The sequence below is a fragment of the Lemur catta genome, chromosome 9, assembly GCF_020740605.2.
Source record: "Lemur catta isolate mLemCat1 chromosome 9, mLemCat1.pri, whole genome shotgun sequence".
In the NCBI taxonomy this organism is placed as follows: Eukaryota; Metazoa; Chordata; class Mammalia; order Primates; family Lemuridae; genus Lemur; species Lemur catta.
In genome coordinates, this window is record NC_059136.1 from 58,183,242 (window position 1) to 58,205,424 (window position 22,183).

A 22,183-nucleotide genomic window follows, 5' to 3' on the forward strand; every position below is an offset into this window, starting at 1 on the left:
AAATTTCCTCATTTCCTTTCTTAAGGCTAACTCCAATTCTCTATCCAACGCCAAGTAAAAACACATTTGGCTTACTAATATTATTTACCACATTTTCTCATTTTGTTTACCACAGTAATTTTATTGTAACTCATAGTCATTCCTGACTTACCATTTTTTGGGGTGGCCAGCAAAATAAACTGATTCTGGCAACCTTAAGGCAAAAACAAAAAGGAAGGGTGAGAATTTATTCTAAAATGGTGCTGGGGCATCTCACACTCTTAAGGGAAGAGTTAATGCCCAAGCTTTGGAAAAGATGTCAGCTATGATAGCCCTGGGAACCCAGAAAGAATTCTCAGATCTTTTCTCCTGGCCATGGCCATCAAAAAGACTCAGTCCCAGTGAATCCAGTCCTTGTCTTTCCAGATCAGTTTCTAGATTTATTCTGCTATGGGCAGGGAGGGAGAGTCAATAGCACAGATGTGGCAAGAGTGGTTCCCAAGAAAAGGGAAATATTATGAATAGGCAATAACTCCAAGAAGTATCTACTGTATTTCCCTCTGTGTTGAGTAACTTTTGTACTCTAGTTGTGGATGTATATGGTAGAAAATAGAACAAACATCTGAGAAGTCATAATTGTCTCTCCAGCTTCTGTTCCCATGTGAGCCAAAGTGACCTACATTTGAGGCAGTACAGTTAGGTATTACTATCTCTGTTTTGCAGATGAGGAAACTGTGTTCAGAGAATTTGAGTGATTCACCCAAGGACCTAGCTGCAGGGCTTCTATTTCTAAGTTTGATCTTCTTTCTCCTGAACTGCACTATCTCTTTTCAAGCTGACCTTTACCTCATTTTTTAATTTAGCTATTAAATTAGTAAATGATTTCAAAACTTTAGACATTCTGAATAACTGGGATAAAATAATTGGTTTTGCATTTAGGTACAGATGAAAGATATAGCAGAAGAGCTCTTACTACAGAAGCATGAAAGGAAAATCGGGATCTGGAAGGCAAGTAATACTTGTTATATTCTTCCTCTTGTAAGTTTTGCTTTGTCAAAATGTTGTTTTCCCTTCCTGTTCTGTTTAAAGACCCTTACTGTGGACACTACTATATTTGTTCTAAACCACCAAATTATGGCCGATACAGTTGTTAATTGGTGAATGGAATTTGGAAGAAAGTGTGACTCTACCAGAGCTCTGTTCTTAGAGAGATCCTTGACCAGCTCAGCCTTAGAAGTGTTTGATTGCCTTTAAATGTGTATTTTCCTTTACTCTGATTGTGATGGATTTATTGAGACAAGCTGTTCATTCTAGCGTATGGGACTTTATTATTAAGAGTGGATTACATACAAAAAGAATGAATAATATGCAGTGGAATCAGCAGGTTAAATCAACTTACTTTCCCCCTTTATTTAGAATTATAGTTTATTGTACCCAATGGGTAAGAATAAAGAAAAATAAATAAATTAATTAAAAAAATAATAATAGAATTATAGTTTAGCTGTAAAAGAATTAAGATAACTATCATTTTGGTGATTATTAAAACCACTATAATATGATTCTGTAAGGTGCTAGAAATTGCCTATTTTGCTTTGCAAAAGCATGATAAACATAGTCTTATTTTTGAACCTACAAGTTTATATGTATTTATCCTTCTATAGGTCATGATAAAATGTCCAACTAGACCTAGGTGACCCTCTGCAAACTAACAAAGATAAAAATTTATCTGAATGTTAGAGGAATGTATGTATGTTAGTATGCTCTTTTCTGTGTTTTCCTCTTAAAAGGAGGTAAATTTTGTTTTCTGCTGTATTTTTGACTGAAAATCTAAGTAGAATAGGCTTACATTTTATATTTTTGGACATTATATAATATTTTCTGTTTAGTTAAATTACAGGTTTTAGTTAGATTTCTAAGTTTTAGTATCTTAAGAAGCAGATCTTAAAACATTATTTGCTGAGTGAATTTTAAATAAACATCCCTGTCTAATACATAGTTGTTCCTATTTATGGGGCTGTAATTTTAATATGGACCATATGGTGAGGCTCTTAACTTTTTTGTTCAGAGAACATGACATGCACCTCACTAAAATAGTGATAGACATCTACTCACTTTGGGTTAACAGCACCACCATTCGTCTAGACTGCCTGAAGTTGCCTTCACTATTCAGTTTCCAACTCAGAGGTCATCCTCAAGGCCCTTCTCTGTAAAGGTTTTACTCCCTTAGATAGCATTAGTTACTCCTTTCTTTGTGTTCCCATAGCACTTTTTCACATAACTCTCTAAACAATTATATTGGTGGTCACATATAATTTGTGTCAAGGAATTTATTTTATGCATTATCAGTAATGGCTATTTTTCATGTATTTTAATTAATATAATGCCTAAGTACATCTAAAACGTTGCCTTTGGAATGATGCTTCCTTGATGGTTGTACACTAAAATCAGATTTGGGGAACTTCAGTAAAATTCAGATCTATTCAATAAATTCAATAAAATCTCTTTCTTATAATTTTGAATCTGAGAGGCTAATGCGGGTTGAATATGCGATTTTGAATGATCGAAATAAAAAAAGACATTTTAAAATTGCAAAGATGTAAAGTAAATGTAGATAAAAATATCTTTATGACACCGTCAGTGCTTCTGGATTTTATGTTATATAAAGTAAATCCTCAGAGGAATTTTATTATTAAAAATACTTTATTAGTAATTATCATTATCATTCTTAATTATTGATCATAATTTATTATTAAAATAATATAAAGATATCTCACCTAAAAACATAATCTTTCCAGGATAAAATTACAGTGAGGCTCACCCTCAGCAAGTTTTCTATTGAAATTATAGAATTAATTGATAATTTTTTCTTAAAAAAGTATAAAAATCTTTTTTATCCCAAATGTGATAATATGAAAAAAATATTGAATGTTCAACTGCTTTTTTGAAAAGTCAGAATTATATATTAATATATAACATATATGTAATAATAAAATAAGTAATAATATTAATATATAATCATAACATTATGATTACTTTGTTCCATTTAAGCATAGAACTCATACTATTCACAAAAAAGTAGTTTTTCACCATAGTCTCAGACTGTAGTTAACTGTTAACATTCTTAAACAATGTTCTAAATCATCCAGTAATGTTCTAAATCATCTAGTCATTTTCTTTTTTGCCCTACCTCTTAAAAAATGATGCCATAAAAATATGAGAGACAAAAGAGACAGGAACAGAGGGTAAGGAAAGTTGCCAAATTCTTTTGTATCCATGCCACAAGTTTCAACAGCCAAAAATTAAAGGAAACAGAAGCTTGTAATTAATGACTTTATTATTACTTTTTGCCACACAGCTAATTTTCTATATCCTCTATTTTGGACAGCCCGTGGAGAGTAAGTGGATATCTTCATCTTGTGAAATCATTGCTTTTCGTAAAGCTTTATTGAATCCAGTTACTGCAAGACAATTTCAACATTTTGTGGCTCTAAAAGGAGATTTATTGGAAAATGGGGTGCTTTTTTGGCAAGAAGTACAAAAATATAAGGTATTGTATTGGAAGCTGGTGAAGACTACCTTTTTTGAGGAGGAAATACATTAATATATTAGATTTTTAACCGTAACTTTATATTAATAGGTAAGATCTATATAAGATATACGAATTTTGTCATCATCTTCTTACCAGAGTATAAATATTGAGGTGTTTATTGTAAACTCTAGATACATTTAGTATTATACAGTGAAGAGTAAGAGTGAGCCCTGGAATCACTCTTGGAACAAGTTGAGCATCTCAAATCCAAAAGTCTGAAACCTGAAGTGCTCCATATCCAAAACTTTTTGAACACCGACATGGGACTCAAAGGAAATGCTCGTTGGAGTATTTCAGATTTCAGATTTTTGGATTTGGGATACTTACCTGGTAGCTATGATACAAATATTCCAAAATCCGAAAAAAATCCAAAATCTGAAACACTTCTGGTCCCAAGCATTTTGGATAAGGTATATTCAACCTGTATTAGGTTTTTCAAGGTATTAACATATAGTATGATTTAATGAGAACCTTCCCAAAGAGAGTGTTAACTATATTTTTACATATCATGAATCTATAAGTGACTGACACATTTTTCCTGAGGATATCCATATTTGATATATCTATATAACCAAGACTTTGTTGTAAGAATTCTTCCCAATCATATTTATAACAATAGTAACCAAAGATGTTGGATTATAGATGAATAAACCAACAGTGATGAGAAAGACTCTTCTATTAGAAAGAATGACCAAATTCGTAACAAAATAAGAAAAAAACCCAAGTGGTTAGGTGCAAAGGCAGTTTATTTTCAGGTTAAGTGTTTAATGGAATCATCCAGAATCTTTATATTGAAGAGGAGAAAGGGACTTTCTATGTTATGTTGTCTAGACTTGAATAAAGAAATATTGTCTAGAAATACCTAAGAGGTATCTAGTCTCTGCTTAAATGCCCCCAGAGGTAGTAGGCATATTTCCTTATAAGTAGCCTATTCTATCCCATTGTAAAATTGGAAAATAAAAATAAAACCAAATGTTAAGAGTATAATGCTTTCAAATGACTTATAATCTAACTATCTTTTATGTAACACTAATGTGGTTGCTCAATATATACTTACTCATTGCTCAATAAAATCTACTTCTAAGCTTTTTCCAATATACCATGAAACTGTTTTCTACTCTTTTCTGTTATCAACAGTTTTGGGACAATTTTCCGCTTAGGCGGTTAACATAAACAAATTTTTTTGAGAGAAGTTTTTTTCACTATCTTTCACAAGAGTAATATTAAAATAATTTTTTTGAGAATTAGAAAGGAGGTAAAGTCTGTTTTCTACAGTAGGCAATTTTTTAGTGAGATAAACTTTATAAAATAGGTGTTTTTTAAAAAAAAACCTAGACTCACACAATGTAGTCAACCCTTGGTTTTGTGACCTTCTCCTTCAAGGCTGCCCTTGGTCTCTATTTTAATATCTTTCCTACAGTATAGCAGAAGGACTTACCATAGTAGGTAGCCATTAAAAATCATGCTATAGGAGTAAATTTGTTCATCCAACAAACATTTAGTATCTAGTGTGCCAGGCATTATGCTGGATTGTAGGCATAAAAAGGTGAATACCATACATTTCCCTCCCTCAGGGAGGAAGACATCCATGAAAACAAATATGAAATAGTGTTGATTCTGATCCATGTTCTGATTAGTGTAATTTTAGCTCAGAGGAAGGAATGATGGGGGTGAGGGGATGGTAGGTCAGGGAGGTCTCAGCAAAAGTGACAATACTTGCATTAGGTCTTGAGGGACTTTGCCAGTTGGAAAGCATTCCACATGGCAAAGTCTTACTGAAGTAACTCTCATATGGCTTAATCTTATTAAATGTTACTAGGTACTAGATATTGTCTTAATGCTTTTTGTGTAACAATGAATTTATTGTTATAGTATGGTAATGAATTTATTCTTCATAAGAATCCTATGAAGTCAAGGATGTTATTCTCACCATTTTACAGATGAAGCTAATGTCTGGAAAAGTTAAGACACTCTCAACATTATACAGCTAATTAAGTGTTAGAGCTAGAATTTAATCAAGTCATTATATTGCCAAAGCCATGCCCTCAACCACTAAGTTATGCTGCCTCCCAGTAATGACTGTGGTAATATGCAAAGAGATAGCTAGAGTAGTTTTAATCGTTATTCTGGACTGGGAAAAGTTGGAAAGAACCCTGTTGTACAAGAAGATATTGATTACTTAATTATGATATATCCATACAATTAAAATACTCCTGCTGCCATTAAAAACTGTGGTCTCCAAACTCCTTGGGCCACAGACTGGTATCAGTAGGTGGCCTGTTAGGACGGGAGCAGCACAGTGGGAGCCAAGCTGCTGGCAAGCAAGGGAAGCTCCATCTGTATTTATAGCCACTTCCCATCACTTGCACCTCCATGTGAGCTCAGCGTCCTGTCAGATCAGCGCAACATTAGATTCTCATAGGAGTGTGAACCGTACTCTAAACTGTGCATGTGAGGGATCTAGATTGTGCACTGCTTATGAGAATCTAATGTCTGATGATCTGAGATGAAGCTGAGATGGTGTTGCTAGCATGGAGGAGCAGCTTCAAATATAGATTATCGTTAGCAGAGAGGTTTGACTACACAATAAATGTAATGCACTTGAATCATCCTGAAACCATCTGTCCCCCAACCCCCTACCAGTCTGTGGAAAAATTGTCTTTTAGGAAACCAGCTCCTGGAGCCAAAAAGGTTGGGGACTGCTGGTTTAAAATGTTGTGGGGGCCAGGCACAGTGGCTCATGCCTATAATCTTAGCACTTTGGAAGGCTGGGGTGGGATGATCCCTTGAGACGAGGAGTTTGAGACCAGCCTGAACAACATAGCAAGACCTCATCTCTACAAAAAATAAAAATTTAACTGGGTGTGGTGGTGTGCACCTGTAGTCCCAGCTAGTCGGGAGGCTGAGGCAGGAGGCTTGCTTGAACCCGGGAGGTTGAGGTTTTACAATGAGCTATGATGATGCCACTGCACTCTAGCCTGGACAACCAAGCAAGATCCTCCCTGTCTCAAAACAAAAAAAAAAGTTGTGGGAGAACAATCAATATTGGGAGAAGGTGTTCTTATGATTGATTTCTTTAAACTTAGCTACTAAAAAAAGTATGATTTAATCTGAAGAGTGTGTGTGTGTGTGTGTGTGTGTGTGTATGTGTAGAGAAAAAGAGTAGAAGGATATATTCATCCAATAAATATTTATTGAGCACCTACCAAGGACCAGGCTAAATCCTGGATAGAACTATGATCAAAACAGTCTTCCTCTTAAAGTTTACAGTGTCATGGGAGGGACAGGTGAGTGGTGGACAAAACAATTACAATACAATGATGGAGGAATCACAGTATGCTAGGGGAGTCCCCAAGATGGACATCTCTCCTGGACTGAGGGAGTTACAGAAAGCTGAATAGAGGAAAGTGTCCTTAAACTGAGACCTTAGCAATGGATGAGAGTTAACTAGGCTAATGGCACAGTAGGGCAGAACAATGAGAAAAAAAAATATCAGTTATATAATGATTCTGTCTAAATTCTCTCCCTTTACTCAACATTAGAACTGTGTAACAACTTCACAAGTTAATTTTTTTATTTTACAAGCCTTATATTAATATTCCAAAATTATGAGGCTCACCAAATAATTATGTATGATAATCCCAAAATTAACAAACAAACATATGTGGCATAAATAGGCTTTTTCTGAGGTGATACTAAATTGAGTAAGAAGTGCTAACTGTTGTTTCAATGTGACATTTATATTAAGCTTTTTTCACACATAACTTATGCCAAACTATAATATATGTAAAGTTTTACGTGACAGGCACCAGAATTTTTCTTTCTTTCATAATGTCCATAAGACAGCTGCTACAATGCCAAGTATGCACAGGGTACTTAATAAATGTTGGCTCATTTCTGATCCAGAATTGTAAGTTTCCAAATTTATTTGCTTTCTGTGATTTAGAAAATGGTGTCTTTGACAGAGAAATGCCATAATTCAAGCAAAGCTACCTCTTTATTCTTTTTATTTTTTATTTCTTTATTTTTTTAATCTCAAAGCTTTTTATTTTTTATTTTAAATTTTATATTAATGCATAACCCCTTTTTATTTTAGCATATTATGGGAGTACAAATGTTTAGGTTACTTTATTTAAAAAAGAACGATAGCACTACTATCTGTGACTTTAAAACTGAGTCTTTTTAACGTACAATCATTATTTTTAGTTATTTATCTATAAAGAGGATAATGGATTTAGGCCTTTTTCAGCCTAAATCACCTTGGTATAAAAGCAGGTCTGAATGGGGAAGCTTTCCTTTCACATCTACCTGCAGGCTGAGTTAGGTGCCTTTTCTCAGTGTTCTCCTAGGACCCCGTGTGTACCTCTGTCATGACATTGATTAACTATACAAAATTGGAGTAATGTGTTTTCACACTTTTCCTCCCGTAGAGATTGAGCCCTCAAAGGGCAGGGACTATGTCTTGAGACTCAGCTCAATGTCTGACATATAGCAGGCTCTCAATATGTAGTTGTTAAATGAGTCAAAGTAGACACTAAAGCTATTCCTTTGCCTAGGGGAACAAGTGATCAAGATTAAATGAAATCTGTGTTTAAAGGTCTATGCATCCACACCTAATGGGTACGGTATGCACTGTCTGGAGATGGGCACATTTGTAGCTATGACTCAAATGGTGCAAAAGCAATATATGTAATGTCAACATTTGTACCCACATAATATTTTGAAATAAAAAAATAAAGGTATATGTATCAAATTCTTAAATTCCTCAAATCCAAGATAAAGAAAAGCTGTTGTTTTTTTAAGATAGCTTTGACATGTCTCAGTATCCTCTTTACCTAAAGTTAAAATGTATATATTTCTAAAGTTAAAATATATGTAATTGGAACATATGTTAACATGGTTCTATAAAGTGTTATAATAATGCATTAAATTTTTTTGTTTTTTAACAGAGTCTTGCTCTGTCACCCAGGCTACAGTGCAGTGGTGCAATCATAGCTCACTGTAGCCTTGAAATCCTGGGCTCAAGCAATCCCCCTTCCTCAGCCTCCCATATAGCTCAGACCTGAGGCACATACCATCATGGCTGGCTAATTTTTTTTTTTTTTTGGAGACAGGGTCTCACTGTGTTGCCTGGGCTGGTATCAAACTCCCGGCCTCAAGCAGTCCTTCTGAAGTGCTGGGATTATTGGCATGAGCCACCACATGTACGCAATGCATTAGTTATATATTGTTTTATCTTTCCTCCTCCTTTTTCAGGACTTGTGCCATTCTCATTGTGATGCATCTGTCATCCAGAAGAAGATCACCACTATTATCAACTGCTTCATTAATTCCAATATTCCACCAGCTTTACAAATTGACATTCCAGTAGAGCAAGCCGAGAAGATTATTGAACACAGGAAGGAGTTAGGACCGTATGTATTTAGAGAGGCACAGGTAAGAGATCAGGGCATGTGGCTAAGCATATTTTAAAATAGATTGACAATCTAGATATTCTTTTAAAGCTTTTGCATTATTCATATTTGGCAAGGTTCCAGTCCTCCCAATACTGAGGTTTATTCTATTTAAATAACCTTTACATATGCCATGGCAACATAAGAATCTAGTAACTTACATACTGTTTTGTTGATGATAATATGCAGCAAATAAAATTAAATACTACACTTTGTCTTTCCATGGTTACCAATTTTGTTTCTAACTTACAAAACTCCAGTTAATTCCTCTTTCCTTTCCCACCATTCATATTTCCTTTTAAAATATCTGCTACCATAAAAATGTGTAAAATATGCGTGTCCCAAGATTTGTGTATTTTTAAAAATTGGAATATTCACATAGCTCATAAAATAAGTGAGAGAAGATCTAAGTACCCTACCAACATAAAGTACACAAATTCATGAAAGGAAAATCATGCCTGTTAACCTGCTCAAGTTACTTCTTTTTAAGATAAATAATAGAAAACAGTGACTTGGTGAACATAATTTATTTGCATTTTGAAAAGCCTTTTAGTGATGTTGTTCCTAAAAAAATGATTAAGAAAAATAAATTATAATAGGGGTAATAGGGAAGGCCATGTCATGAATTAAGTGATATAAAACAGATTTAGAGTATGACTGCCCATGAGCATGGAAAAAAGCCATTATTCCTTAACATTCATTTGTGAACCAGCTGTGTCCTAAGTCCTAAGGAACTGAAAGTGGACTCTTATTCTAAATTATGCATCAAAATAGGCAGAAATATAGAGGAATGATTGAGGATGTGCTCGAGAGAAATAGAGAAAACATAGTGTCAGAATTGTAACAACTGTTAATGAAAAGATCTTAGAGATAATTTAGCCTAGCCTAGGTCTCCTGATAATCAGGACTTGCCCATCTATGTCAAAGACCTTGAGTCTGATGGTAAATGTCTGAAGCTGCTGGCATTGGTTCTGGTACACTTTTCAGGGGTTGCAGCCAAAGAATTTTACTGGTGTCTTCTAACCTATGACTTCTACCTGATTTCCTAAAATGGAGTCTTAGATATATCTTAAACATGGACTTTGGAGGTTCTGAAAGTAGAGAATCTTTATTTAGGGGCCTCACCCCACAGAATCTGTTATTCTTCCTGTTTTCCTAAGGAAGCTCAGAGAATGGCGTCCCCTCCTACCGGTATATACAATCCAGAGATCTGGTGGTCATCTTCATGTCTTCCCTCTCCTTCGTTCCCTTATCCCCATTCTAATCAGGCCCTAAAACTCATTCATTTGTTTCCTTGTTATCTGTCATTCCATCCACTTTTCTCCAACTCCACACCACTAGTTCACTTTGGATCTGCAACATATCTGATGTCTGTTACCAGAACTCCCTGACTCTGGGCTCTCTCTAAACCATTCAACTCACAGCAGACAGAAAAATCTTTTTCAAAATGTATATCTGATCATGTCACTTCTCTGCTTAAAATATTTAAATTGTTTCCCACTGCCCTCAGAATGAAATCCATACTCCTACGTAACTCTCTAGCTACATCTTTTTCCTCTCCCTGCCATCTCTGCCCTCATCTCATTGAAATACCTGTAGTTCCATAAATGACCCTTACTATTTGCCCTCCTGAGCTTTTTTTTTTGAGACACAGTCTCACTTTGTTGCCCGGGCTAGAGTGAGTGCCGTGGCGTCAGCCTAGCTCACAGCAACCTCAAACTCCTAGGCTCAACCTCCCGAGTAGCTGGGACTACAGGCATGCACCACCATGCCCGGCTAATTTTTTCTATATATATATTTTTAGTTGTCCAGATAATTTCTTTCTATTTTTAGTAGAGACGGGTTATCGGTCAGGCTGGTCTCGAACTCCCGACCTCAAGCGATCCACCCGCCTCAGCCTCCCAGATAGCTAGGATTACAGGCGTGAGCCACCGCGCCCGGCCCCTCCTGAGCTTTTTGCAGTATAGTCCTGTCTCCCTTGTTTTTGTCCCTTTCATGACATTTATTGCACTAAATTGAAAGTGACCGTTCTCACGTCTGACTTTCCTGTTAGAGTGTAACCTCTTTGAAGGCAGGGAATGTTTCTTAGTTTGTGGCCCAGATGCCTGGCATAGAGTAGGCCTTTTTTGGACACATGAATGAATGATGTGAGAAGAGATCTGTCATGACAGAAGGGAGTAAGATCAAATTGGAAATGAGAGCAAAGTTGAGCAAAAGGGCTGAATAGTAAATAAAAACCTGCTGACGGTTTCAGCATTGTTATCAGTTATCTTTTAAGGTTCTGGAGGTACAGGGTAATTTTCATTAATGATAGATATTAACCTAAAATCTCAATTGCAACTTTTAAGAATAGAGCAATGTTATGCTTTTCATTGAAAAATTGTATCCTAATTGGGTGACTTTTACTGGAAAGTCTTCTAGATGGAAATATATATTTGAGAGCTGGGAATGACTTAGGTTTTGAGAGATAACTGAGAAGTACAGTCAATAGTTAGTAAATAGAAAAGGAATAGTGTTTAAGCCTAGGAAGTTTATAATAAAAACTACCGTGATCCCTTAACATTGGAACAGAGGGTTACTTAATTAAATGAATGACCAGTAAATGTAAATGAAAATTTCTTAAAAGCCTACATTTAATCAAATAAAGTATCTCTAGATTTTAGGTTTATACTCCCAACAGGCTATAGAATTAAATTTAAAACTATATTTTAAAAGCAGTGAATAATTTTAGAATTACTAATAACATTCATGTATGGAAAAGAGAAGTGATGAAATATGCCAATTCAGGACTGTTGATCACTGCAGCATTTACTTTTTAAAGATTATTCTTTTCCCCTAAGAGTTGGCTTGGAGCCTAATGGGATGGTTCATTTTTCTCCAGGACATTAGGTAAAGGCCACTCCTGGCAGTGATGTTGCACTTGATCTGATGTGGCAAGTCCTACCTTCTTGGAAGTAATGTATGCCTCTGGAACTAATGGAAAAAGTTGGCATGAGAATTAGAGCGGCTATTCTTATCTCTATAAATATCACAATTAATCACTTAATGTAAAGTGTCCTCATAGAAAGCATTTGTTCAGGATGCCATTCTGCTTTTTAAATGTTACTTTTCTTGCTCTCACATAAAAGAGAGATTATATCATTTAAAACTTACTCAAGATTTATTCTTAGATCTACAGCTTTGTTTAAGAGCTTTTCCAGAGGCAAAATGGTATTTCCTTTCTCTAAAAGAAAGAAAAAGGGGGCGGAGGGAGTTTCCCTTGAATATTTGGAATACTTGCATAAAACAGCAGAGTGTGTGGCAGATCAACTAGTATATGTTTTAAAAGAAAACATAAATTTCTTATTTTAAAAGACCTAATGGATTCTTTATTAATACAATCAATTGGTTAGGGAAACATAAAGAATAAAGTGACTTTTAAGTGTATTTAGTGTATGTTTTTTTTAAAGAAAGACTTCTTATTGGTAATAAAAACCATTGATGATAAGCATGTGCTGAGCTAAACCATACCAAGATGTCTGGAGACAATAAGTTGGAGGAAACATGGTGTATATTAAAGATAGAATAGTTAATCCATTATTATGGCGAATTATAGTTTAAATTGGTACATTTGTATAAAATTGTAATCTGATACATACTTTGTTTTTTATACAGATGACAATTTTTGGGGTTCTGTTTAAATTCTGGCCTCAGTTTTGTGAGTTTAGGAAGAACTTAACTGATGAAAGAATTATGAGTGTTTTAGAGAGAAGACAAGACTATAATAAGCAGAAAAAGAAATTGGCAATCACAGAAGATGAAAAATTTGGAAAGGTAAGACAAGACTCATTTTGGATTTAATCAGACTTTTAAAAGGTATGTGATATGTGTGAATTGTAGAAGAATTTGTGCTGAGGCTATGTACAAAAAAGGTATAGAATACAGATATTAGTGGCTTTTTAACCTTTAGTCAGAGGTTTCAGACTTGTTTTTGAATTCCTCAAAATTCATCTTTAATGTCATCTCTTCTATGTGAAATCTTCCTTGACTCTCTCCTTGGCACTGCAAGCAGCTTGCGCCCACTGCAGTAGTGTTTCCCCTCTCATAGAGCACACTTTATATTGTCCTATGATGAAGCTCTTGTATGTCATCTTCACTGGACTAAGGTCCTAAAAATTAGTGTCTGCCTTATTCATCCATGTTTCATAAGCACTTATACTAGTGTCTAGCATATGCTCAATTATTAATCATTGTTTATTGAATAAATCAGGGAATGAATGAATGAATGAACAAGTATGTACTAGAGGGCAGCATTTTCAATATTAAAATTACAGAATGATACATTGACTGTGAAATTCAGTTGCAAATTGGCCACGCTGCCTATTTGTCTGTTAGTCTGTCCATTCATTCATCCATTTGTCTCTTTCTCCTGACATTTATCTGTTTTCTTTTAATTGAGAAGGGGTATTTGCTCCCAAGTAATGTATTTCATCTTATTTATAAGCATATGCCTCTTCTATTTTTTTAAAGAAATGTAAAAGATACCAAAAGATATAAAAGTAACTAATGAACACTCATATTCATACAGGTCAAAATAGCATTTTGCCTCATTTGCTTCTTTTTCCCCTGTAAGAAATAAAATGTCGCAAATAGAGTAAAATCTCTTAACCCCATTCCTGGAGTTCTGTTATCCTCCCCATACCTAAGAATAATCATTAAGTTTGGGATTATGCTTCCAGATATTTTTAAAGATAGTGTGTTATGCATGTGTATGTATTCATAAACAATACAGAGCACTATTGTGTATATATTTTAACTTACGTAAATGATACCCTATTGTATTGGTCTACTCAGGCTGCCATAACAAAATACCACGCAGACTGAGTAGCTTAAACAATAGAAGTTTATTTTCTCACAGTTCTGGAGGCTAAAAGTCCCAGCTAATTCAGTTCCCAGGGGTCACAGTGGCTTATGCCTATAATCCTAGCACTCTGGGAGGCCAAGGCAGGAGGATCGCTTGAGGTCAGGAGTTCAAGACCAGTCTGAGCAAGAGTGAGAGCCCTGTCTTTACTAAAAATAGAAAAAATAGCTGGGTGTGTTGGTGCATGCCTGTAGTCCCAGGTACTTGGGAGGCTAAGGTTGGAGGATCACTTGAGCACAGGAGTTTGAGGTTGCTGTGAGCTAGGCTGATGCCATGTCACTCTAGCCCTGGTGACAGAGTGAGACAATGTCTCAAAAAAAAAAAAAAAACAAACCAATTGAGTTCTTGGTAAGGGCTCTCTTCCTGGCTTATGAACAGCTGCCTTCTTGCTTTGTTCTCACATGGCAAGGAGAGAGAAAGAGATCTCACTCTCTTCCTGTTCTTATAAGACCACAGTCCTATTGCATTAGGGTTTTACTGTTATGGCCTCATATAACCTTACCATTTATTAATTCTGTTATGTTTGTCAAACCACCTCACATCCCAAAACCTCATTTTTTCAATAAAATGGAGATAGTAATGGAACCCACATCATGGGATAGAATTAAATAAGATATGTGAGCCGGATGCCTTGGTTAGCACCTGTAATCACAGCTACTCCAGAGCTTGAGGTGGGAGGATAACTTGAGGCCAGGAGTCTGAGATCAACCTAAGCAGTATAGTGAGATTCTATCTCTAAAAAAAGAATTTAAAAAATTAGCCAGGCATGGTGGCACATGACTGTAGTCCCAGCTACTCAGGAGGTGAGGCAGGAGGATTGCTTGAACTCAGGAGTTCCAGGCTGCAGTGAGCTATGATCATGCTCTCTTAAAAAAAAAAAAAAAAAAAAAAAAAAGATATATGAAGCATAATACATGTCAAAAAGTAAATTGTTAGTTATTATTAATAGGATAGCAGTAATCGTCCTTCTTTATAATAAAAATAACAGTATCAAATATACCATTTTTAATTCTTATTATATCAAGGAATCAAATGGAGCCAGGTAATCTGAAGAAAGTTATGATAGGAATATCTCATGAAAAAAGTTTCATCTAGTTTAATATCAAGTACTTAAAATGAACAGTGACAAATTCATTAACAAAAGATTAGTGATTTAACTAAATAAAAAATTTAAACTTTTAAATCTCAAAAATATACAAAGTTAAAAGACAAATTGGGAAACATTATGCTGTAAGTTGTAAAAATAAATCAGATAAAGGAGAAATGCTCTTAACAGAAAATTGGACAAAGAACATGAACAGGCAATTCACAAAAGAAATACAAATTAGTAAAAGAATTAAAAGATGTACAACCTTGCTGGTAACCAAAGACATGAAGACTGGAAAAGAAGAAAATATTGGAAATACCCAATGTTGGTTAAGAGTATGAGAAAAAGGCATACAAGCTCATACATTACTGGAGAAAATGTAAAATGGTGCTTTCTTTATGAAGGGTAATTTGACAATATATGTTGTTTATAATGTTCATTCTTTTTAATCAGAAAATACACTTCTAGACATTTATTCTAAAGGAGAAAATTATAAAAATGCACAGATGTGTGTACACAGCATCATTTATAACAGTAAAAAGTTGAAAATCACTTAAATTTCTAATAGGAAGCATTCATTAAATTGTCTATGGCACATCCCTTTACTAGAATATTACCTATTGAAAATGATATAGTTTATTCATTTTATCATTCAACAAATCTTTGAGTGCATAAGACCACTCATATGTTGAAAATGGTGATTAATTTATTCATTTCATCATCCAACAAATATGTGAGTGCATTTTATACTTATACAGTAGATATACAATGGTAAATAATATGAAGACCCAGCTTATATTCCAGTTCTATATTTGTTCACATAGAAACATTTTCACAAATATTTTATATGAAAAAGATCTTAAAAGAGCACATATAGTTAAATTCCATTTGTATAAAATTCATATAATAAAATATTAAAATTATAGAGTTATACATTTTCCCTAGGGAGAAATCTGGATGGATGTTCATTACAATGTTTATAGAGGTTTTTCTTGAATTCTAGAATTTGGGAGTGATTTTTACATTCAACTTAATAATTTCTCTCATTTAAGTATTTTTATATTTGTGTAAAATAAAATTAAAGATCAAGATAGGAGATTCTGTCACATTAGTGATATTGACTTGATTCATCAAGTGGGCACTCACTACGAAATATTATGTCATATGATATTATGACTCCTAAACTATATATTAACATAGCATTATCTCTTCTTTGGAATAATTTAATTTAATATAATTACAGGATGGAATCAAACAATACTCAAGTACTTCAGGGTCTGCTACCAAAACAACGGCTGTAGTCACTGATTCCTTCCTAGGCCTGCAAGTATATGGCCGACAGGTAAGCAGGCAAGATTATGGAGGTCTCTCTTCCTCTTTAGAGCATTGGATAATGGAATTTAGTAACTCAGTCATTGTACAGTACTAGAGATCTGTTTGTTTGAAAATAAGGCAAAAATTATAATACTAGGAGAGATTGGAAGGGGATCTCCTTGAGCCTTCAAGAACATTACAATTTTAGCTAATCCTGGACAATATAATCAAGGAAAATAACTTCTTGATACACATGAAAAAGATTTAAATTGCAGAAGTTGAAATGACAATCTCATTGAAAAAGAAAATAAAGACAGATACAGTTTAATAGAATAAGACAGAATATATATAGATTGTCATATTCTTGGGTTAAGAGATGACAGAAGAGTGTCGAATGCTTAGTCTCAGCTTTTTAAATTCTTTGAGCTGGTTGTAAAATTGGCCATAGTGACCACCAACTAATACATTTACAGTTTCTATGTTTACATTTACATTTATAACTAACACATTATCACTTTTCTGAAATTTTATGAGTTTAATTTATATCTATCTTTGCTGACTTGTATTGAAAGCATTTGCATCTTCGGATAATACTACCTCAAGAATCAATCTTCTTGGCATTTAGGAATGATAACTGGTAGACTATGAAGCTATTATTGAGAGAAGAGAAATATCCAATTTTGTGGAACCATATACAAAAATTTTATGGAAAGAGGTATCCAAAAGTGTATGATACCTAATAAATAATACCATTCAGAAATACATTCATTAGCAAATGACTAACATTAAATTTCAGAAAGTGTAAAAATAAAGGGGAGAAGGTGGAATTAGAGATACCAGCCTTCTAGTTTTTGCTCTGTCACAAGTCAGTATTACCTTGAAGCCTGAAAATAACCACATAATTTCCTTTGAGACTGTTCCCTTATCTGTTAGAAAGAGACAAAGGAATTAGATGATGATGATGGTGATGTCCTGTCACATATCTCAAGATTTTTGTAAGAAACTGAAAAGCTTTTGGAAACCAAAGATATTTTATAAATATAAATATAGATTATCATTATTATTATTATGGCTATTTAAAGTATACATGTTCAATTACTTTAGCAATTTATAAAATAATAATACACTGCCGTTTTGCAAATGTGGATGCCCTGTACAATCGTCCTTCAGAATCCGCTGACTCCCTTCAGATACCAAAATCCAAGCCTGCTCAAGTCCCTGATATAAAATGGCATAGTATTTGCATATAACCTACACATATCCTCCCATATACCTTAAATTATCTCTGGATTACTTATAATACCTGATATGACGTAAATGCTCCATAAGTAGTTAATGTGTATTGTTTATTAATTTGTATTATTTTTTCCTGTTATATTGTTGGGTGTTTTTTTTCCCCCACTATTTTTGATCCACAGTTGGTTGGCTCTGCAGGTATGGAAACTGCAGATGCAGAGGGCCTACTGGATATGCATTTGTGTCAGATAGATTTTGTACATTGAAGAATTGTAATTAACCCAAATGAAAATTACCTTCTTTGTAAAACTTGGATCTTTCCTAAGCATCTAAATTCATAATCAAATTGAACATCTAAAGGTGACTGATTATGAAGATATCTATAAAGCTGTTGTTGACCTTGATTCACAGAGAAATAGTATATCGCCCCCCTCCCGTTCCCACCCCACCTCCTTCCCAATCAGGAAATTGAAAAGTTTTTTCAAGACTATAGAAAAGAATACCTTCAATTCCTCATAAATATTCTTATGAAAATGGACTAAGGTAGACAGTTAATAATTTGTAGTATCCAGTTAAAAGATTACATGGATAAGTTCATTTGTGAAAATTCATATCATTATAAACTTATGACATATGCACTTTCCTTTATGTGTGTTATACTTTAATAAAAAGTTTAAATGACGAGGCTGATAGAAACCATCTTACCTTCAGTTTGTTTCCTGAGGCAAAAATTTCCAGAATTAACTTTGGGAAAATTGCTTTTTTAGCCAACCTGGTGCTACTCAAAGTACATAGAAGCCTTAGAACAGGAGAGAATTCTTCTTAAAGTCCAAGAAGAACTGGAAAAAAAGTTGATTACAGGTAATTTTTGTTTATAGGGTTACTTTGTTATCTTCTATCACAGATTAATTTTAGAGGACTTTGCAAATGATTACTGTTTTTCTTATTTCTCTTATTTTTGTGCAGGTACAACATCTCTCACAGGTTTTAAGACTACTACTGCTTCAGTCATGTCTTTGAAAAGGAATATGGCTGCCCTAAGTCCAAGTGAGTTTCCACCAAGTCTGTGTTCAGTTCATTCTTATTGTTGGAGTTGTGCCTCTTACCTGGCCTAGAATATATGGGGAGGAAGGGATGAGGACTGGCTCGCCCACACTGTTTTGAGTCCCAGATTAGGAGAATTTCTCTGTGTGTGTATGTTTCCTGCCTCTCTGTCTCTGTCCTCTCTCCTTGACTGAGGAGAAAAGACTAAGATATATACCTAAAACTTCATCTTTTTTCCAGAGTGACAGCATTCATGTGTGTTTACATCCTGCCGCTGATAAATGCAAGGTAGGTCACAGTCTGAGAGTTGGTCAGTCCCACCCATGTCCCTTTAACACACACACTCACGTACACTCACGCACATAAACCATATGCACATACATGCCCCACTAACAAATCAGTGGGTGGGAGAGCCTTGCCTCCCTTTTGAATGACAGTCTCCTAAGAAGTAAGGCCTCTGAAGAGTGATCATATATTGCTTCTATTTACCCCTTATCTATTTTTCTCTTCCACAAAGAACATGTATGTAAGATATTTTCCCAAGTTTTCTTAAGTTGGGAAACTTATAAAAAGGAACTGAAAATTTAAAAAGTAACCAAAAATCAAGCCAGGGCCCTTCTCTTGTACAGATACTGATGTGATTATGCAGTTTTGATTGGATATTAAATGTTACAGTTTAACATGCCTTACAAAGTAGTCTAGAAGTATGATATAGTATATTTGTAACCCTTTGACCCAATACTTGAAGAACCCAGTTAAAAGTCCCCTTTCTCTTATCTTTTGTCTTGCAGATTAGCTTTTAGGTTTCTCAGCATCCTTAGTTTACTGGTTCTTGGGAGGGTTTGATGAGTAGGCGTTGATGCTCTTAGCCCCCTCATTCTTGTCTCTTCTGGTTCCCCCTTGCCCTGTACCCTTCTGCTAGTTCCTCTACCCCTCAGGTCAGCCTCATAGTGCCCCTAACATTGAGGGTGTGCTGACACAGCTGTTCACTTTTTCATCATTAGGACAACTCTATGTACATTTTCATTGTTGTTGTTTTGGCTTTATATTTTCTGTAAATGCTTACATTTTCATCCATTTATTTTTCTTTTGCAGGAATTCTTTAACCCAAATTTAACTGACATGAGAAGCTGAAGTGATTTTTTTTTTTTTGATGGTCTGTATAACAGCAAGCCTAACATCTAAATAATGTTTGGCTTGTCTTACTCCTACAGTTTTCAAAGTACAGCTATCCTGTATACATGACATATAAGACCATAAAACACTTTTAAACATTTGGAATAAAACCACTACTATCTAGGTTAGAAGAATCAAAATGCTTTGCTTATTACCATCCTTAAGGAAGTATAATGCTATGCTCCTCAAGTAATCTTTCAATAAATATTCCTTGAGCATTTACTATATTTTGTTAGCAGATATATTCAGCAGGTAATTAGGGGACAAATGTTTCCAGCAATAAATTGACCCAAAACATAAAGGGAAGAGCCTTCCCCACCCCATCCCTAACTCTAAAAGAACTGTATATTAAAGTGATGGTTCCAATACTTTAGTGTGCTTAAGACTTACTTGTGACATTTGCTAGCAATGCAGGTTCCTGGGCCCACTCCCTGAGAGTCTTATTCAGTAGTTCTTGGGCAGGACTCAGGAATCTTCCTCTTTAATGGACACCCTAGGTGATTCTGATGCAGGTTTTCCACAAACAACTCTTTGAGATAAACTGTTAGGGTAGCAAGAGAAGAGCCTCAAAAGCTAAAAGCCCTCTTATTAACTGGAGCTACACCTGTGGCAAAGAGAACCCAAACATACATCCTCCTATTCTTTCAGGAGAGAATGTGTAAGAAATGACCTGGCAGGATCATCTGTGGGCCTCATGATTTAGGAGCTTGACCTGGATTACCAGATTGGAAGCATTGGACTTCCAGTCTTATATAATCCCAGAAAGTATTTTCAAAGTAGAAACTGCCATTCCAAATTCTCTAAAAAGATAGACATTTTAAATGGGGAAAGAGATCATGTTTTTTCAAAAGGAGTAGTTTTTGGATGCTTTTTTTTAAATCATTGGAGGCTTGTTGTTCCCCGCACTCTCACAGTGTCCCGTACCCTACAGTGGCCATGAAGTTTGTTAACTGCTTTCCATTCATTGCCCTTGGCCTTTCTTTTTTTGTCTTCCATTCTTGTTTTGGTTTCTATGGTTTTAATTGAGCATTTTATGTGATTCCATTTTCTCTCCTCTCTTAGCATATCATTTGTACTTTTTAAAAGTATAAATGATAATTTTTCTCATTGATTGCCCTAGAGTTTGCAGTATACATTTACAACTTTCAACTTTGTGGGTAGTACAAGTACCTTATAATAGGGTATTCCCAATTCCCCCTCCTGTCCCTTAGCACATTGCGGTTATTCATTTCACTTATCCATAAGCCCTGATCATTGAATATATTGTTGTTGTTATCATTTGGAACAAACTGTTAACTGTTAGATCAATTAATAAGAAAAATAAAATATACTAATTTACCTTTATTCCTTCTCTAATGCTTTTTCTTTCTTTATATAGATTTGAGTTTCTGATCTATATAATTTTCATTCTCTCTAAAGAACTTTTCAACATTCTACCCAAGGCAGTTCTACTGGAGATAGATTCTTTCAATTTTTGTTTGCCTTAGAAAGTCTTTATTTCTCCTTCACTTTCGAAGGATAATTTCAGAGGATATAGAATTTTAGGTTAGTGATTTTGTTCTTTCAACACTTAAAATATTTTACTCTACTCTCTTCTTGCTTGCATGGTTTCTGAAGAGAGATGTCAGGATGTAATTCTCATTTTTATTCTTCTATAGGTAAGTTGTTCCTCCCCTACCCTCTGGCTTCTTTCAAGATTTTTTTTTTGTTTTCAGTTTTCTGCAGTTTGAATATACTATGCCTAGGTTTAGATTTTTTGAAATTTATCCTGCTTGGTATTCTCTGAACTTCCTGGATCTGTGATTTGGTGTGTGTCATTAATTTTATAAAATTCTCAGTTATGATTATTTCAAATACTTCTTCTGTTCCTTTATTTTCATTCTGGTATTCCCATTACACATATTTAAATCTTTTTTCATTGTCCCTCAGTTCTAGATATTCTATACTTTTCATTCTTTTTTTTCCTTTGCATTTCAGTTTTGGAAGTTTCTATTGATCTCTTCAAGGTCACTGATTCTTTCCTTAGCTGTTTCTGGTCTGTTGATGGGCCCATCAAGGGCATTCTGCATTTCTGTTATGTTGTTTTTAACTTCTAGTATTTCCTTTTGATATTTTTTGAATTTCCATCTCTATGCTTATACTACTCATCCACTACTTGTCCACTTTTTAATTAGCTCTCTTACCATGTTAATCATAGTCAATTTAAATTTCTGGTCCAAAAATTCCAACATCTCTGCTTTATCTGAGTCTGGTTCTGATATTTGCTTTGTCTTTTCAGACTATGTTTTTTGTGTTTCTGCATGCTTTGTCATTTTTTGTTGAAAGCAAGACATATATCAGGTAAAAGAAACTGTAGTAGATAGGCCTTTAGTGTGAAATGTTATGTTCATCTGGCTAGGAGTTAG

At 34.6% G+C, this 22,183-nt stretch overlaps 1 protein-coding gene across 1 annotated transcript in view; it reads left to right on the plus strand.

Moving 5' to 3' along the window:
• Nucleotides 1–20,823, plus strand: part of RGS22 (regulator of G protein signaling 22) — a 110,223-nt gene extending 89,400 nt beyond the window's left edge. The window contains exons 20-28 of the mRNA XM_045560401.1: nt 919–987; nt 3,365–3,526; nt 8,825–9,004; nt 12,676–12,834; nt 16,252–16,350; nt 18,326–18,419; nt 18,525–18,605; nt 18,843–18,890; nt 19,698–20,823. Coding sequence (XP_045416357.1) covers nt 919–987; nt 3,365–3,526; nt 8,825–9,004; nt 12,676–12,834; nt 16,252–16,350; nt 18,326–18,419; nt 18,525–18,605; nt 18,843–18,847 — 849 coding nt within the window. The 3' untranslated portion in view covers nt 18,848–18,890; nt 19,698–20,823. The remainder of the gene's footprint in view (nt 1–918; nt 988–3,364; nt 3,527–8,824; nt 9,005–12,675; nt 12,835–16,251; nt 16,351–18,325; nt 18,420–18,524; nt 18,606–18,842; nt 18,891–19,697) is intronic.
• Nucleotides 20,824–22,183: the final 1,360 nt, after the last annotated feature.